This window comes from Budorcas taxicolor, chromosome 1 (genome assembly GCF_023091745.1).
Source record: "Budorcas taxicolor isolate Tak-1 chromosome 1, Takin1.1, whole genome shotgun sequence".
Taxonomy (NCBI): domain Eukaryota; kingdom Metazoa; phylum Chordata; class Mammalia; order Artiodactyla; family Bovidae; genus Budorcas; species Budorcas taxicolor.
Genome location: NC_068910.1, coordinates 138,297,083 through 138,316,882, shown reverse-complemented (window position 1 = coordinate 138,316,882; position 19,800 = coordinate 138,297,083). Strand labels below are relative to the sequence as shown.

Genomic DNA, 19,800 nt, shown 5'->3' with positions numbered 1-19,800 from the left:
TGTATATATACATTTTCATCTTCTTCACCTGTTTGGTCCTACCTTGCATACTTTTGTTTCCTGGTGGTAATGGAAAAAACACCTGAAAATTAGCAAAGGAAAACCTGCAGCTAAGCTCATTGACCCAATAGACTTAATGTTACACAAAATGTTGAGCGAATATGAGTCAACTTGCACAGTAGAGAGTGTCCAACCAAGAAAAGTACAGTTTGGCTTTTGGACAGAAGAGGGTGTTTCTGTTACCCTGAGCTTTGTAACTGTATCCTAAAAGGTGAGATTACTTTTAAAACTGATCACTTGATAAGCAGGGTGTTTTTTTATGTTGTTGGACTATTTTACAGTAGAGATTAATTTTGGAGAATTTGAATAAATATTTTCTAGAGATTACAAATTTTTTCTTGATTAAAATAATTTTCTTTTTTCTATTTAGAGAACTGTGTTCTTGTAAGATGTCTTTTAAGATACAATTTTCAGCTTGATCATTCATCCTTTATATTATCATGAAATGTTGAGCAGTTTTACCTAGCAAGATACCGTAACATCTCTGTGCTCTGTGCTGATAAATTATTAAAATTGTGCCAAGAAGTGTACAGTCTTGGACTCCGCTTCACAGCCAACACATATAAAGTGCGTATTAATATTAGGTAAATGAGTACATGAAAAGGTACTTAGAATTACTAGTCATTGGGGAAGTGCAAATTAAAGCCATACTGAGATGCCACTGTGCACCCATTACAGTGACTAATGATACCAAATGTTGGCAAGATGTAGAGTGTGTAGGACTTTCATACTCCTCTGCTGGGAAGGTAGAGTGGTTCCGGCAGTTTGGAAAGTGGTTTGACAGTATCTTTTAGAGTTAAATATATAATTACTGTATGATCCAGACATTCCACTCCTAGCTATTTGCCCAAGAGGAATAATAGCCTATGTCTTACACAAACTTGTATTGATACGTGAATGGTCATAGCAGCTTTATTTGTGATAACCGACAACTGGTAACAACCCAAATGTTCATCAGAAGGTGAATAAGTAAACAGACTCGTGTAATGGAATATTCAGTTCAGTTGCTCAGCCGTGTCTGACTCTTTGCGACCCCATGAACCACAGCACGCCAGGCCTCCCGGAGTCCACCCAAACCCATGACCATTGAGTCGGTGATGCCATCCAACCATCTATTACCCAGCAAAAAAGGAAGTGAAATACTAATATACACAATGTTATGGATACATCTCAAAATAATTATGCTGATGCAAGAAGACAGATGAAATAAGAGTACATGGTATATGATTGCATTTACATTAAGCTGTAGAAAATACAATCTGTAGTGACAGAAAGTAAATCTAGTGGTTGCAACTTTTGCAGAAGATGAAAATGTTCATTATCTCGATTACTGTGATGCACAGACATGTATGTATGTCAGAACTTTAAATATATGCAACTTATTGTAAGTTAATGATAACTTTAATGATTCTTCAGTGAAGCTGTTTATAAAAACTTGATATTATGTTTGAATTTGATGTTCTTGGAACTTTTTTTTTTCAATTTCAGGGAGGAAATCCTTCAGCAGTCTTTGTGGGAAAGAGTATCAACTCATGTGATTGAAAACATCTATCTTCCAGCTGCACAGACCATGAATTCTGGGACTTTTAACACAACAGTAGATATCAAGCTTAAACAGTGGACTGATAAGCAGCTTCCTAATAAAGCAGTCGAGGTTAGGATATAATTTAATTAAATGGGTAAGAAGCATTATCTGAAGAGAGTAGGAGCTGTGAATTTTATGATTTATTCCCATCACAGCCTCTATAGTTCCTTTGCATCTTAAGCTCCTTTTATTCTTTATTCCTGATCTCTGTGTTGGGATTAACCTTAATGCTGCTCTCAGTTACCACTATTGAAAAATTTTGCTAATTGCTATGGTGTTGGTGTGAGGGTATTGTTTCTCCTTCCAAAGGTGGCATTTAACAAAACCAGCAAAATTTGCTTGAATGTGAAATATTTTTAACTTCTGTGGTTAGATATGCCATAAGGAAAATGTTTAACTTTGTTTTCTGCAGGGTTCAATTTTAATTAAATAGTGTCCTTAGTTAAGAACCTGCCAAAAGGTTAGATGAGGAATATAAGAAAGTTACATTTTCCTTGTAGAGAAAATGCATTTCTGATATCTGTGTACCTTGGTTCTACCACTGTGCAATCTTTGGGCTATTTGCTTAGTAATGTTTCTGTTTTCTCATCCCTAAAATAAGGGTGAAAATGTGGCCTACATAAAACATTGTTATAAGGAGTCAAGAGTTAACATATGTAGAATACATAGACAATGTGTGGTCCATGGTAATGACTCAGTAAATGCCAGCTGCTTTACAGTGATGACCACCATCATCCAAATTGATCTTGCCACGCACGTTACTCTCAAGAGTGATTGTTGTAGATCAGAGTCAGTGTGTCCTCTGCCTCTGTGTGAAGTTGCTCACAAAATTAGAATCCATGTAAAAAATAATTTTGTTTTTCATACTTACTAGAAACAAAATGTCAGTATCTACTAACTCAAGTGTACTTTACCCTTTCCTATCCTGCTAGTCTTTGCTGCTTTATCTCTGCTCTCAATTTCCTCAAGTCTCTTTTTCTAAGAACTCTTGCAGCCATTCTGCCTTCAGGTGTTCCTAACCCTTGGTCTCAGCACATTTCCCCCTAAAGTAATTAGAGAGCTGCTGCCACATCTTCTCACAACTGGCCCTGACATGGGCCATGTCCCATGATAGCGTATTTTCATATCCTAAGGTTCAAGCAGTGGAAGCAGTCATAAAAATGGCAAGTGACTCTCTTTTGCTACTTTCTCCCGTCACACCTAGGTGTGGTAGAAAGATGTGAACCTGTTTAAGGTCAGGAAACAGATTTTAATACCTCACTCTGTATTCTTGGACAGTTACCTTCTTTATGCCATACTTTCTTCATGTTTAAAATGAAGAGGGCAGAACATTAAGTACAACAGTAACTAGCCCACGTAGTACTAAGTAGGTTTAGTTCTTAATTGCTTTTGACACCGTGCTCTCGTTTCACTGTTCAGATCATTGGGAGTTAGCAACAGTACAAAACTCAATAGTACTCACCTTTGTTTGAAAGTGTTGACACATTGCTTCATACATTTGCATAAGGGAAAAGATGTGAAAAAGACAAAATCATTAAGAAATTTAAAACTTTTTACAGTATGAAAGAGGCAGGCAAACTCAGATGTTGTAGAGAGTGAAGTAAATAAGTAAGTGAACTGAGTCTGGTGGCTGATGGGGGCTGAATGCTTTCTCTGCTCCAGCGGGCAGAGGTGTGTACAACGTGGGGCCCAGTGTTGCTAGACAGTTCAAGTGAGACTGGGAACAGATTTTAAATGAAGTCTCTCAGTTTTTAAATGTTAGTACTAATTTTTTTAAATTGAGGAGGCCATATATGTGTTGTAGCAAAACATATCAGTGGGCCAAATCTATCCCACCAGCTACTAGTATGAGGTCTTTAGGGCAGAGTTTATATTTGCTATCTTTTTTTAAAAATGTGATTTCATATGCATTTTCTGATAGACTGATTTATCACAGCTACCTGGCTTATATTCATGTGTTTATTTTTCCTGTTACACATTAAATGAAAGTATGAATATAAATACAGCTTTTTTCTTTTAAATCATTCTAGGTAGCTTGGGAGACCCTACAAGAAGAATTTTCCCGCTTCATGACAGAACCAAAAGGAAAAGAACATGATGACATATTTGATAAACTCAAAGAGGCTGTTAAGGAAGAAAGTATCAAACGTCACAAGTGGAATGATTTTGCAGAGGACAGCTTGGTATGTCATTTGTATATTAGGGTGCCAGTCTCATTTTTGTATGATTTCTCAAATTGATATTCTTTGATAGGAGACTATTTTTATATGAGTTTAAATTAGATTCTGAGTTGAAAATACTGAAAATAATGAAGGGAAGAAATAGATTTATAGAATGCAATCGGCCTTTTGACATTTCTCTGCCCTTCTGAAATCACCCTCTGCTATTTCTTCCTTGGCTATCATTTCAGGAAAAAAATATCAAACCTTGAAGTAAACAGGTTTCTATAAACTTCCACAAAATTTGCATGGGCCTGAGCTATAGATAGCTGCTTCTCATTTTACCCTCAGTGATAACAAAAGGAATTAGATGCATTGGTGTTTGAGTGGAACTGAGTCAAAATGTTAAGACTCCTAAAATCATAATGTGTTGGATGCTTACATGGTACCAGAAGCTCGGCTGTGTATTTTGTAAACATTATTTTATTTCATTCTTAAGCATATCTATTATTGTCACTGGCAAAGCTGGGATACATGCCCTCACTCTGTCTTAGTTACAAAGAAAGGCCTGGCTCCTGACCTTCATCACCTGATAAATCTTTTGTTATGTAAAATGTTCTCATCACCATAGTCAAACCTTCACTAGTTTGACTTCTGCTCAGTTATGAGAGGAACTGTTGGTAAGGTTGCTCTGTTTTCTGGAAATGCATATCTTACTGTGGGCCAATCCTAATTATAATGTGTGTTTTGTTTTGTTTTTTTTAAGAAATGTTTGTCTTCATATTTGAAAGCCATGTTTATTCTTGTTAAGCATCTTAATAAAATTGGTTTTCTGAGAGAGAATGGTGCCATTTTCATTCATCCATTAATTTTAAAAGTATAAGATTTGAAAACCAATTTTTTATAATAAGTAGCTCACATTTACTTAAGATTGTGTAGATCTTTTAAGCCTCCTTCCATTATATTTTCCACTGTTAGTAACAGTGAGATAATGTTTATGCTTTTTTTCTTCTTTTCCTAAAATGCTAACACATAGGGCATACGGCAAAAAGAAGCAGTAGATATGATCTGAACCATTAGCTCCTGAGTACCAGGATTCTAGGGTGTAACTTGAAGTATACAGGACGCTGACGCAGGCAGATAATGGGGCCCTCTGCATTTGCATGGGAGGGACATACTTTTACGTTATTGTAGATACATCTCTTAGTTTGGATATTTGCTGAGCTGTTGGTTAGAAAAAAGTTACTAAGATGACAAGACATAAATCAAAGTAGTTGTTTTTCTTTGTTATTTCAGAGGGTTATTCAACACAATGCTTTAGAAGATCGATCCATATCGGATAAACAGCAGTGGGATGCAGCTATTTATTTTATGGAAGAGGCTCTTCAGGCTCGTCTCAAGGATAGTAAGTAGGAATGTGGATTATTAAATTCTTAGTATTCTCAGTGGAAAGTCATCTAACTTTAGTGAACATTGGTTAAAAAAATTTTAACATCTCAAGTTCTTTGTCAATACTACTCTAGTTGAATATTATTTGTGCAGTTTTTCAGTCAACTGCTTGTAACTACTAAAATGTTAACGTGGACACATGTTTATGTGTAGTTATATTCTAAAAAGCTGTAATTCAGACTGTTTTAGTATTTGCTACTATACTTATGGAAACTTCTTAAGCAATTATAGTTTTCATAGATTATAAACGTATAAAATTCTTTAGCTTCTATATGCACCATATCAATCATATCATTTTTTTCTTTATTCCAACTACTGTATTGACACAGTGTTTTGAAGTAGTTAATAAACAAGATAGTTACATGTTATGTGCCTGGTAAGTGATCAATTTATTTTTTTTATTTTTCTAGCTGAAAATGCAATTGAAAATATGGTAGGTCCAGATTGGAAAAAGAGGTGGTTATACTGGAAGAACCGAACTCAAGAACAGGTAAAAACAAACAAATCTTTAGCATTTTAATTCAGGCATTAAAATATAATCTCTCAATGCCTCTAGACCAAACTTAATAATTTCAAATATTTTATATCAGCCTTTCTAAAATCTAATAAATCTTTAGAATAAACAATAAACTACAAAAGAAAGTTTTTTGAAAAGTGAGGTAGCTGCGATTAAAAAGAGTGATTGATTATTTTGTTCATTTGAAGTGTTTGAGGTAAAATAGTCAGGTTTAAACAGACCAAAAAAATGATAAAAGATTTCAGAGGATATAGAATAAATGTGATTAGAATAAAAGATACAACTTTTTTATTCTGTTATCACTGAAATTTTCTGTTGTCTATTCAAGTTATTTTATTTTGCATTTTTGCTCCTGTGTTCACAAAATAAGTATAAAAGTTTAGACAAAAAGTAGAATTACATAATTCATTCATTTTATAAACACTTAATGAGCACTTTAACAAAATGATAAGGCAAATATAAGTAACTTTATAAGTGAATAAATAGAAGGAAAATGTGTAGTCATTAAAATCTTCCCTCTACCCATTTTTATTCCTTCCTTGTTATGGTTTCTTTTCCTAAAATTAAGATTGTAAATAGATTATAGAATCAAAATACATAGATGAAGAAAGTAATGGATAAGAAAAAGAGGTGGCATACAATTCATTTCCTTTCTTCCTTTTGAATCCATATAATTAGCAAAATGAGACCATCAAATGTGGAAATACTGAAAGAGCAGATAAAGAGAATGAAAGATTACCAAATGATATATCACATATTTTTTTCTTTATTTTTTGTTTTCATTTTAAAAAGAATTATGTATATTAATTATATGATCAGCACCCTATTACTTTTTCTGGTTTTACGCATTTCTTGTTTCATAAGCTGACTATGTTGAGTCCCAGTTGTCTTAAAATAGTGAGGGGACAGTCTTCCTCCTTTCTTTTTCTTTCTAATTTGATTTTTTTGGGAAAATGAGTCATGAAGAGAAGGAAGAGAAGCTGATGAAGTTGACAGAATTACTCTTGGGTCTTGCCTGTGTTCCCCAGGAGAAGGAAATGGCAACCCACTCCAGTATACTTGCCTGAAATATCCCATGGCTGGAGGAGCCGGGCTGGCTACAGTCCATGGGGTCGCAAAGAGTCAGACACGACTGAGCAGCTTCACTCACTCACTCACTTCCCTGTGTTCAGAGTACATTACTTACTTCTGCTCGCCAGATGGGCTGCGGGGAGGCAGTCTTTCAAAAAAGAATTTCAAGGATATCCATCAGAGGTTTCTGACTTTGAGACAAGAAGAGACATTGATTAGAAAGAACTGGTGTAAGGCAGATAAACTCCAAGGAAAATGATGTCTGACCCTTAAGGCTTAGTTAGGCTTAATTAGGTCTAGAACAACCAATGATGGCAGAACTTACTTCAGCAACTAGTTGTAAATATGCTTTAGCCAACATTCTCAGAGAGGAATGGTTCCTGGTTAAATGTTACTTTCTCAGGAACTTGAACTTAAAGGGAATCCCTTAATGAGAAACAGGGGAATTACTGGATTGACCAAAAAGTTCCTTCAGGTTTGTCCATAAAAAAACAACAACAGGAAAAACCTGAACAAACCTTTTGGCCAACCCAGTAGTTTTAAGGTCAAAGCAAGGATCTGTAGAGGAAACTTTCTTCCAGGGTTTCAGGGCAGCGTGCATAAGATCCATAGATGAATGGAGGCCATACTTTGGAGAGGGGAGTGACAGGAGAATCACAGGGGAGGTGTTTGTATATGAATGTTTTGTTTTCTCTTTCAAAACAAAGCTTGTCAGACTCACCAAATTAAGTTCTCCTCTAGTCTCTCTAACCCTCCTACTCCCAGTTGAAAACCACTGGTCTAGGCTTCGTACCTGGAGGTTTTAGTGAGAAACAGATTCTAGAAGAGATTGAGAATATTCCTAAAGTCTCATACTGCAAATTTAGATAGCTGTGTAACAGTTTCATTTCTTTTTGAATTGGCAGGACTTAGGAAAAGAAACTTAAGATTGTCCTGTGTTGAAGAGGAGAAATCCATGTTCTGAAAATTATTTTTTACTTTTGTATTGTTACTTTTACTTAATCTGGTGGGGTGGGGGAAATCCATTCCTTTGAAGCAGTCTCACTTTGAGCTAAACTAATGGAAATCTTGGTCAGGATAGACGGGAGAGTAGTAGTCTCCTGGGCACTCAGTGTGATGGGGACAAGTGGAAGTGAAACAGGGCGGGAAGAGTGGGAGGATGTCATGATTAGAGATTTCCTTCCTCTCTCAGACCAGATAGCAGAAGTTTAAGAAAACAGTGAAATTTCTCTTTATTAAATGTCTTTTAATGTGTCATGTTTTCAGAGAATACTATTTAGTAGTTTCATTTACAAGCCATTTCTTTGTGTTTAAGTGTTATTCTTACGGGCAAGATGCTATGGTAGTAACTTGTTTCGTGTAATTTGTGAATTTGAAGCTAGTTTCCTGTACCATGCAACTTGGAAAGGGTGGAAAACTGAAATTATAAAGTTACTTTGACACCATATGCTAGTTTTGCTTTCAAAGTTATCACTAGTGTGTGTGTTTTCCTCATTTGGTGAAGAGATTATAAGCAATATAATTGTTAAGGAGAGACTGGAAGTGAATTTAAGAATGATAGATACCTCACAGAAGCAGTCTAATAATGATTTTTAATGAAAAGACTTTAAAAAAATAAAACTATGAATTTTATATTTAATTTATCAGAAAAGGACTATGTCAACAGGCACAGGGCCTTATAGTCATCCAGTTCTTAGATATAAGGCATTCATAGAACATTATCTCTTCCCATGTATACAGGGTACTTTTTCCTAGATTGAACTCATACCCTAAGGTCAGGAAAGGAAGTGCATAGTAAGGTGTCTGGTTCTGTAATTTGGACAGTGAAACACTTCAGCCAAAGTAAAATACTGTAAATAGGGCTAATCCCCTTACCCCTGTGGCCCTTCATACGTCCAGGTGGTTTTGCATTCGTAAGCCGTGCCGTTCTGGTCTTCCTTGTTTGTTACGATTGAGCGTGTGTCACCAGTCTTGCCAAAGTAATATATATATTAAAATTGGGACTCTGTTTTTATAATTATGCCAAATCATGAACTATCTAATACACACAGACCTCTTTTAAATGTTTCAAAGTGTGTCCACAATGAAACCAAGAATGAACTGGAGAAGATGCTGAAGTGTAATGAGGAGCACCCAGCTTACCTTGCGAGTGATGAGATAACTACAGTCCGAAAGAACCTTGAAGCACGAGGAGTGGAAGTAGACCCAAGCTTGGTAATAAACGTTTCTGAAAAGCATGAGTTTGCTTCCTAAGTCTTTATTTCTTATAGTAAAATGTTATTACTTCTGATATATTACCTAGATACTTAAGTGCTTAATTAGATTTTGATCATGGGTACTTTTGCTGACAAAAAGAACTCAGTGATTTTGAGTGTGGAAATAATTTGAAATTTTGTTCTCAGTATTATTTTTTTAAGTGTAATGCTTTAGTTTGTAAATGGGGAACCTGAGACCTAGAAAAGGGAAGTATCTGGGCAAATTTAGCAGTTAGTTCTGGCAAAAGGGGATGAAACACATTCAGATCTCTACACCACATTACACTGGCTCAGATTACAAAATAAAATTTTTGCTTAAATATAGTTCATTTATATGTATGTTTTTTCAGTCACGTGTTTTAATCATACTTAATGTGTATGAGTAAATTGGATAATGTCTTTGAGTTCTATCTCTTTTTCCTTTTTTAAAATAAATATGAGGCTGTATAATTATAGTTTAGTACTTTTTTGCTTACTTTTATGATGCTTATTTGGAGAAAGTCTTTGAAAAGCAATTGTGTTTCTGGATCTATGTTCCCTAGTTAGGGTGTAAAGGATCGACTTCATTTTAATATTAGCTCAAGTGAATTCCCTTTAGAAGAGGACTTTAGTGGGTAAAATAATCATTTAAGAAATTTCAGAGCCACACATAGATTCTTTTTGAAAGTATTTGCTTATGTTTCTGTACTTGAGAAGAGAGTATACTTATTTAAAAAATTAACCAGAGATCAGAACAAGAAAACTGATGAAAAGAAACAGATAAAGCTGTTATATATCTCATTGTTTATAAATTGAAAGTGAAGTTAAAGCTAGTGATTACACACAGTTATTAGTTGAATATAAATGTAATTTATCCACATTAGTCCTAGCTCTCACTAACAATAAATTGTGTTTGGTTGGATACTTTTGAACTGTAGGAGGGACTCTGTCCATATCTTAGGATGTGGATTGGCTATATATCTTAATTACTTTCTGTGAGTAAGAAAATAGCAGTTTTTTCCCCAAGAGAAACTATGTTCACGGAACAAAGTACTGTAATCTAGATGGGCGAGATGTCAAGAGATGTGACTTCTGGTACATTTCCACTCCATTAGCTAGTACTACTGCCTCTAACAGTTGGTACACACTCTCAGCCCCCTTCCCAACCACCAGATGGTGTTGGTGATGCTTGTTTACTTTCTTAACATTATCGTTGTGCTCAAGAAAAGACAGTAGTGTGAGAGAACCTTGAACGCTCTGACAGACTATATAGTAATAAAACGATGGGGGTCATGTTGCTGAGGTAACGATATTTAATAATGAGAAAGGAAATCTCGTTGGGTTGATGGACATGGTCTAAGACCAGCTTGCTAGTCTAGTCCTGACCTCAGTCAAGGCTCACAACCTCGTTTGCCTCAGACACCTTAATTCTAACTAGGGGAAGATAATCCCCACCCTGTCTACTCTACTGGATTATTAATAATAATGCTTGTTAGAAACAGTACAGAATTTTGAAATACAAAGACTGTTAAGGAGTCAGATTAGTAGTAATCTAATCTTTATCTTGAAACAAATTTTTTAATGGATATAAACAGTTGACAGAATAACAACATTGCTGTTTTTAATTTTTTATAAATAAACTTTGTATATGACTTTTCAAAATGGGTTTAATCAATCTGGAGGGTATACAGTAACTTTTTGGCCTTGGTTTTCTTTGTTTTTATTTTAGATTAAGGATACTTGGCACCAAGTTTATAGAAGACATTTCTTAAAAACAGCTCTAAACCATTGTAACCTTTGTCGAAGAGGCTTCTATTATTACCAGAGGCATTTTGTTGATTCTGAGGTAAGGTTTCCTAAAGCAAGGAGAAATGTTTTTTAGTGATAGTTGTTTAAGTGCTTGAAAGTAACCTTTCTTGAGGTTTAGCATTAAAGTCTTTTGATCTTCTGAGAAAAAAAGTATGCATTATTTAGAAAGAATAGCTTAACTCATATTTTTTTCAAAGATACTTGCCACTTTGGTAGTAATTGCATTTTACATGCTATCATTCCAGTGCTTATAAAACTGTGTATAATAGGCACTATGCTACTTTTGAAAGACTTTTTTTTAACCGTTAACTTTATGTTAGAAAGATATACTTTTCCATTTTGGAAAGTAAATGGAATAAGTAAATGTAAAACATACAAAAGTAAATAATAATTTATAATCCCCTTGAAAGTGAAAGTTGCTCAGTTGTATCCCACTCTTTGTCCATGGAATTCTCTAGGCCAGAGTATTGGCGTCGGTAGCCTTTCCCTTCCCCAGGGGATCTTCCCAACCCAGGGATCAAACCCAGGTCTCCTACACTGCAGGCAGTTTCTTTACCAACTGAGCTATGAGGGAAGCCTATAATCCCCTTGCTGCTAAGTCGCTTCAGTCGTGTCCGACTCTGTGTGACCCCATAGATGGCAGCCCACCAGGCTCCGCCGCCCCTGGGATTCTCCAGGCAAGAACACTGGAGCGGGTTGCCATTTCCTTCTCCAGTGCATGAAAGTGAAAAGTGAAAGTGAAGTCGCTCAGTCGTGTCCGACTCTTAGCGACCCCATGGACTGTAGCCCACCAGGCTCCTCCATCCATGGGATTTTCCAGGCAAGAGTACTGGAGTGGGGTGCCATTGCCTTCTACTTAGAAGTAATTTTAGTCAGTTCTTTCTACACATGTTGTATGTGTGTATATTTATAACATAATCATCCATTTCATAGTGGAAATAATCATGTAATACATTTTTATCATTCTTTTTCTCCATATTATAATTCTTTCTTTATATCATGAAAATTTTGCTTTAATTCTTTAAAGAACTGTATAAAGTTCTTAAAATGGACAATTGCACAGTTTAATGTCACATTTTACTGAGTAACCCCTAGGTGGTAGTGTGCGTGTTGTTCAGTTATCTGACTGCGACTCCATGGACCTAGGGAAGCCCCTAGGTGGCAGTAGACTAATGTATTTGAACATTTTCATGCAAGCAGAAATGCTTTTCAGAGTATACTGAGAGAGCTCTGTTAATCAGCAGTCCTATTTGAGATCCATAAAATGTTTTTCTTTTGAGCGGCTTAAAAGAAAATTTTTGTTTAAATGTGACAATGTAAAAATTGACAAGTTTTTTTCATCATTTTAATTGTTGGAATGTGGCTTCCCCAGTGGCTCAGTGGTACGGAATCTGCCTACAATGCGAGAGTCACAGGAGACACGGGTTCGATCCCTGCATTGGGAATATCCCCTAGAGGAGGAAATGACAACCCACTCCAGTATTCTTGCCTGGAAAATCCACGGACAGGAGCTTGGCGGGCTACAGTCCATGGGGCCACAAAGAGTCAGACACAACTGAGCAACTAAGCACAGATGCAGCTAACACACAGTTGTTGGAAAGACCTCTCTGTATAGAATAAGCTTTATGTCTCCCTCTGTTGAGAAGCAGCATGCTAGCTTTTTTTTGAAGTATGGTTGATTTTACAAGATTATATTAGTTTCAGGTACACAGGATAGGGATTCAGTATTTCTAAGATTATGTTCCGTTTAAAGTTGTTATAAAATACTGCAATGTTTTCCCTGTGCTGTACAATATATTCTGTAGTTTATTTATTTTATACACAGTTGTTAGTACTTCTTAATCCCTATCCCTCTTTTACTCCTCACCCAGAGGATAAGCTTCTTTTTAAAAATATCACTAATTTATTTTCATTTGCAAGTGAATTTCAAAAATGGCTTGAGTGCACATTCAAAGAAAAGAGGTTAGCCTGAGGACATATTTAAAATAATGTGATTGTTAGCTGAAACAAAATGCTAATTAAGGATATATTTTGTGGACTTCTACTTGTATAGAACATAATGAAATGCTCTACCTCCCAAGTTTACTTTGCTTTGTCATTGAAATCAAAACTATGTAGCTGTGCAGCAGATAAAACCCAAAATCATGCAGAACTTCATAGATCCTATACAGAAAAAAAATCACTAGGTTCTCTCTATAAGAGGAATATGTATATTAGGTAAATCTGAATATTTTTATTGAATCATAAGCTGTAGGTACTGACATTAGTAGTTGTATGGGTTCATGATTGTGGTTTTCATTTTTAAATTGCATCTGGTAATCTTAACCACCTCATATTTCAGTTGGAATGCAATGATGTTGTCCTGTTTTGGCGAATACAGCGTATGCTTGCTATCACCGCAAATACTTTAAGACAGCAACTTACAAACACTGAAGGTAAGCCACAGAGGCACCGCTTTCTAATTTGACATCAAAAAACAGTAATGTTCATTTTAAAAAGGATGCCAAAATACTTCCTGAAAATTAGATTTATTAAAAAAAAACAAAAATAATTTGCCTTTAAAATATTAATGCAAATAAAATCATAATTGAGAAATATGGGAAATAAACATACCAGGAGTCTTTAGTACCCAAAAACTCTGTTATGAAAGGGGTGCTAAACATCACTTAGGATTTGGGGGAATCTGTACTTCCGTGAAAGTAATAGGGGTTAAGAATAAGACTGTCTCTGAGAATATATAAAGTACTGTATATCAGGTAGAGATTCTCCCTATAACTGAGAAGTCTGAACTTACCAATAGATTTACTATGATGAGAAAAATAAGAACTTGCTCTCCATATGTATTGTTAACTTTGTCATTCTTGTACGTTCATAAAAATGGTGCTTCTTGTGTTCCTTTATTTGCTTTAAACAGTCAGGCGATTAGAGAAAAATGTTAAAGAGGTATTGGAAGATTTTGCTGAAGACAGTGAGAAGAAGGTAAAATTGCTTACTGGCAAACGAGTTCAACTGGCCGAAGACCTCAGTAAGTAATCCTGCCTTCCCTCCATCTCACTGCCTTTTCCTTTCACCTTCCCCACGTCCATTTATTTCTCCATTTCATTTTAAACTTACAGAAGAGTGTATGCAAAAAGCTTTTTTCCCTTGAACTGTTTGAAAGTTGCTGTCCTAAAGTTCCATCCGTTCCAAGTATTTTGATGTAGACATTTTAGAAACAAGGATTTTCTCCTAGCAGCCGTCAAAATCAAGATTTTAATAACAAGGATAAATTACTACATCTAATTTTTAGACTCCATTCAGGTTTCACCTGTTGTCGTTACAGTGTCCTTCCGTATCACAAGGTACTTCATATGCATCTCTTATTTTCCCTGACCCAGCTTCCCTTTTTTGTAGAATGATATTTAGAAATCACAAAGAGCCAGATACAGCTGAGCAACTAAGCACAGCACAGCCTTTAGAAATCAAGAGCTGGGAGCTAGATAATGTTTATTGTTACTGAAATATCACTGTTCCCAGAAGTGCTCAATGGAGCAAGGGAACAAATATGCATATGTGTGCATATTTGTGTGTGTGTATATATACACATATTTATAACTGTATTCCTAATCAAATACTGAGCTCATTCTAATTTTCTCTTTTTCTGTAATTAAAAAAATATTTATTTATTTATTTGGCTGTATCAGGTCTTAGTTGTCGCACATGGGCATGCAAGACCTTTTGCTCTGGCTTGCGGGCTCAGCAGTTGTGCCATGGAGGCTTAGTTGCCCCACAGCACATGAGATCTTAGTTCCCCAGCTGGGGAACAGACCTACATGCCCTGCCTTGGAAGGCAGATTCTTAACCACTGGACCAGCCAGAGAAATCTCCCCTTTTCCGTGTTTATAATTCCTTTTTCTGATGATGAGAAATCTGGCTCTTAGTGTCCTTAATATATTTACTTACTCTGATCAGTCCTCTTACATGCCACTAAACTTGTCACTGTCCCCTTCATTGCTCAAATGTCCTCGCCCAGCTCAGGTTCTCTTCACCTGACTCCAGGCCATCACCACAGTTCCTCCCCCTGTGTTAATACCCTTCCCCCTCATCTCAGTTGTGACATTCTGTGCCAGGATGCCCTTCCTCAGGGAGTCCTTCTAACTGATCGCATGCTCTGACACCGCCAGGCGTCTTTCCTCCTCCCTATCCGACTACACAAGGACCTTCCTCACCTGAGTCCCGACCGTCCTTTTGTAGAGACACCGTTTTTGTCTGTCTGTGCTTTGGCACTTTGCACTGCCTGCCTACCCTCCTCCATGGATCCTCTCCTCACTCCTGGGCAGGTCACCACACCCCCATGTGAATGCCTCTTAAACCTGGTCTGGCTTTAACCCATACACCAGGACGATATGGCTCCCTACCCTCAGCCCCCAGTCTCGCTGGGCCTTGTTCGTCACTTTGTCACTTTGTTTTCAGGCTGTAGGCGTCGGGGTTCTTTCCTGGGTGCTAGGGAATCCCTCACTTTAAGCTGTTTGGATTTCATGTTAAGATTTACTTAGATACTTCTGGAAAGGAAATCAGTGAAAGATTTATATTATTAAATAAAAATACTAGTGGTCAGTGCTACTGTTTGCGTTAACCTTGTAACAAGTTTCCCTTATTTCAGCTTCATGAAACAGTAGTTTTTCCTTTCAGTGTATACTTAGTTTTACTATCTATTTTTCTGATGTCCAAAAGATAGCACATGCTCAACAGAAAGCAGTTACTCAAATCTGAAAACAGTTTTTAAGCTGATATGTAGCACTACAGCACAATCCCCAGAACATCCAAGAAAAACCAGGCAGAGTTTTCCTGTCTTCCGCCCTGTGCTGGAGCGTGTGTTCTTCTCCACTGTTTGTCCTCTCCTCTCTCCTCCCAGCTTACCTCGGCTTCTTATTCCTTTCTCCTTGCCTTTTCCTTCTTTTCTTTAGGTAATCTTTCTTTGAAACATATCTCACTTTAACTTTTGTTTCCATCTCCTGTTGCTCTTCTTTCAATTTTCGCGCCACTTTGGCAATATAGTTAAGTTTGTGCTAACTCACAGGTCTATACTTAAATCTGAATTACCATGTACTTAAATCTGAACTACCATGTACTCTGACTCTTTGTAACCCCATGGACTGCAGCAAGCCAGGCTTCCCTGTCCTTCACTATCTCCTGCAGTTTGCTCAAACTCATGTCCATTGAGTCAGTGATGCCATCGAACCATCTCATCCTCTGTCTCACCCATCTTAGGCAGGCTATCTCCCACAGCCTTAACTTCCTTTGAAAGAGTGGTACTACAGTAGTTCTTTTTTTATATAGGATTGTTAGGGAAATTGGTTCAAAAAACATTTGTAAGTTCCTGGTTCATAATTTTATGCTGAATTAGTACTGTTCAGGAAGAGATGTATCAGTTTCACAAAGTATGCAGACCTATTTCTTTTGTATCTCTCAAGAAATAGTTATCAGACAGTGAAGTACTTCCATGTGTTTTACCTGAAATATGCCTTTTTAAGTGATTAGAATGATGTGCCTTTTCTCAAGTTTTAGAATAGTCTTCTTTTTAAAAAATATTTATTTACTTGGCTGTGCTGCATCTTAGCTGCAGCACATGGGCTCTTTAGTTGGGGCATGCAAACTTTTAGTTGGAGAATGTGGGATCTAGTTACCTGACCAGTGTAACCTAGGCCCCCTGCATTGGGAGCTTGGAGTCTTAGCCACTGGACCACCAGGGAAGTCCCTTTAATAGAGTCTTGTGCAACCCCATCCCTTTTCACTCCCAATTTGATTATTTAAAGAAAGCATATTGCTAACACAAATTTGTGTACTGTCAAGCCAATTCTTATGTTTTCCTGCTGTTTTTCCTGAAAAAGTACTCATGACTCCCTTGAAATGACTTACCACTTTTGTGTGTGTGTATAAATATATAATTATCATCATGTTTCTGTACCAAATAATTTCCTTGGAAGCAAGTGTTTGACCAGTGACTCAGCCTTATCAGTCACACTAAAGAAGATGAGACATGACTTTGTCCATTAGTTGAAAAAGAATCTTGAGAGTACCTTTTCCTTACTGTTTATCTTCAGTCTAACACTTGGGAATATGGTCATGGATACTTTCAGCCAGAAAACTTTCAGAGTTTAATGGTTACTACTGTATTATACAGATCAAAGTTCCTAGTATAGCATATTCAATTAGAGTATGTTAAGTTGGTTAATGAAATTTAGAGATAGGGAAGCAGATAGGGCTTCTGTTTTGTTTTGCTTTTTACAATTTGAAATGGGTACAGGATGAAATATTATGGAAATTGGTACAAGTTTGATGCATCATGTATTTTGCCAGTCTTAAGCTTGCCCATTTTCAAATCATTTCACCACTTTACTTTGGAGGTTCAGCAACTGATTATACTTTAAGATGATTACATAAAAAGTGCTGTGATGTTCTTTCATTTTAAGAAGAGATGCCACGTTCAATATTGAAATGAAGCCACAAAACTAGAATTAGAAAGATGAGAGAAGAATTTGCCTCTTCTAGTCTCAGGAGGCTCATCGGTTGAGGAGTCGTACAAGGAACCCAGACTCTAGAAGCACAGTGGATTCCATTGGTGGAACAGGGAAAGGTCGGGAGGACCCTGGGGCATCCTGAGGCTGTAGAAAGTAAGGAAGTAGTTGAAGGATGATAGGGACATGTCAGCAAGATAACATGCAGAAGCCAACATGCAGAGATTCCTGCTAGCCAACACTAGGACAATTTGGGCATCAAAGTAAAGAAGCACGGTGTAAGGAAAAAAGAGTAACTGTATGTGTGGCAAAGACTGGTAATAACCACCGTAATCAAGCGGTTAAAATAATATTATCAGTAATGGTCAGATCAGAACTATGTGATACCTTAGAGAATTCAGTGAGAAGAACCCAATGTCACTTCTGTGATTTTCTCACCAAAGATGTATAACTTAAATTCAATCATGAAGGTACATCAGGAAAACCCAAGTTAAAGCACAGTCTATAAAATAGCTGGCCTGTAATCTCTAAGTGTGTCAAGATCATGAGTGACAAGGGAAGACTGAGGAACTGTTCCAGCTTGAGGGAGACCAAGAACAGGAAAACAAAATACAATGTATGTGATCCTGAACTGAATCTTTTTGCTCTGAAGGATGTTAATGGGACAGTTGGTGGGGATCTGAGGGTTACATGGTAGTCATATGTCAATATTATCAATTTTAAAACTTTGATTGTTAGATTGAGATTATTTAGGGAAATAATCTTATTTGTTGCTAACACACAATACAGTTGGGGCTTGTGAGGCATAATGACAGTAAATGATTCAGGAAAATTATACTCTTTGTGGTATTCTTAAAACTTTCCTAAGTCTGAAAAAAGGATTAAAAAGGATATATCCTGATACAGGATCAGGGGTCATATGAAAATAATTTAGAGAAAATGAGGCTTTTGAAAACATCATCTGTGAAGATGTTGAAAGACTGGGTCACCTTATGGACAATTTAATAAAATACATAACTGATCTTTCCACCTTAATCCCTTTTTTGCAATGTTTACTCATATTCGCAACTGCCCGGTATCCACTGTGAAACTGATGAAATTCTTTTGATTTTGTAGTGAATATTTTCTCAGGATTTCTTTTTTATAAATATTCAAGTACAACATTAATTTAGATAAAATCCATTTGGATTCCCTGCATAATTTTTAATAATGTGTCCTATCTATTTATTGAAATAGACTGCAATTTTAAAATGCCTTCTTTGGAGAGGGAAAAATCAGCATGTTATATAGCTCAATTCAGAATTTTTCTATAATCTGTTTATGATTTATAAGATCTATTTTATGATTGTCATTATATAAAATAATATTGCTAAAACCTCATAGATTTCTTCAGAATTTATTTTCCACTCCAGCCCAGAAACTTCAGTGTCTGGGCACTGGTAACAGCTGCTGATAGTGTTGCTAAACTGAGTTTCATCAGTACAGCATGGGATTCTTTTGTTATTTGCTCTATGAATATCGTATCAACAGTTAACTAGATTATTGTGAGTTTTTGGACCTTGATATCAGTTGCAAGGAGTTTAGAGCTTAGGTTTCTTTTTCAACTCTTATTCACTAAAGTCTGAGTTATACTTTTCATTCTTTGTGTACATAATCAAAGAATCACTGATACCCAATAATTAAAGGGGTATTAGCAGTCGTTTAGATTTTCCTCTCCTTATTTTAGAATCAATTCCTTTTCATTTTTGTATCAGAACTTGATTCTGCTTGTGAAAATGAATTAATATTTAAATACATTTCCTATGCCAGATACTAGGTTATGTGTTTAAAACACATTTTCATATTCTCAGTAAGTCATTTTTTCTCATTTATATATAATAAAGAAATAGAGTCCTAAAAACAACCACATAGTGGTAAAGCCAGGATTTGAGCTCAGGTTTAACTACTATGCTGAACTGTTTTTTTGAGGGGAGAAAAAAAACCCCAAGGCATTAGACAATATAATTATATGAAACGGTCTTGTATATTTGGAAGCTTCCATAGTTTAGAGTGTCCCTCATGGAGTGGGTCAGAAAGATGTACATACTAGTTAATGCTCATGATCATTACCATCCTGTGTACTTCCTGTAGTACAAAAGCATCGCAGCTTAAACTTTCAAACAGTGTGAAACCTTTAGAGAATTAGGAAGGAGTCTGGGTAGGAGAACACTAAAGTGTGCACGGCACCAGTAAACATTGAAGGAAGTTCGTTTTCCTTATATGACTTGTAGACCTGTCTCTAAGTGCACTCGATCAGATTCCGCCAGAGGTACGTAGTATCTAAGTTGCCCAAAATCTAGACACAGCTTTTCAATCCGGTGTGATTGTACTTCTTAGAGACTTAAGATCTGACTGTAACAGATACAGAATCTTTACTTGA

General features: G+C 36.3%; 1 protein-coding gene across 1 annotated transcript in view; it reads left to right on the top strand.

Annotated features, from left to right (window-relative positions):
• Window positions 1-19,800, top strand: part of OPA1 (OPA1 mitochondrial dynamin like GTPase) — a 78,939-nt gene that overhangs the window by 41,644 nt on the left and 17,495 nt on the right. Inside the window, exons 22-29 of the mRNA XM_052636370.1 lie at window positions 1,549-1,714; window positions 3,676-3,828; window positions 5,101-5,209; window positions 5,664-5,743; window positions 8,915-9,055; window positions 10,805-10,921; window positions 13,226-13,319; window positions 13,799-13,909. Coding sequence (XP_052492330.1) covers window positions 1,549-1,714; window positions 3,676-3,828; window positions 5,101-5,209; window positions 5,664-5,743; window positions 8,915-9,055; window positions 10,805-10,921; window positions 13,226-13,319; window positions 13,799-13,909 — 971 coding nt within the window. The remainder of the gene's footprint in view (window positions 1-1,548; window positions 1,715-3,675; window positions 3,829-5,100; window positions 5,210-5,663; window positions 5,744-8,914; window positions 9,056-10,804; window positions 10,922-13,225; window positions 13,320-13,798; window positions 13,910-19,800) is intronic.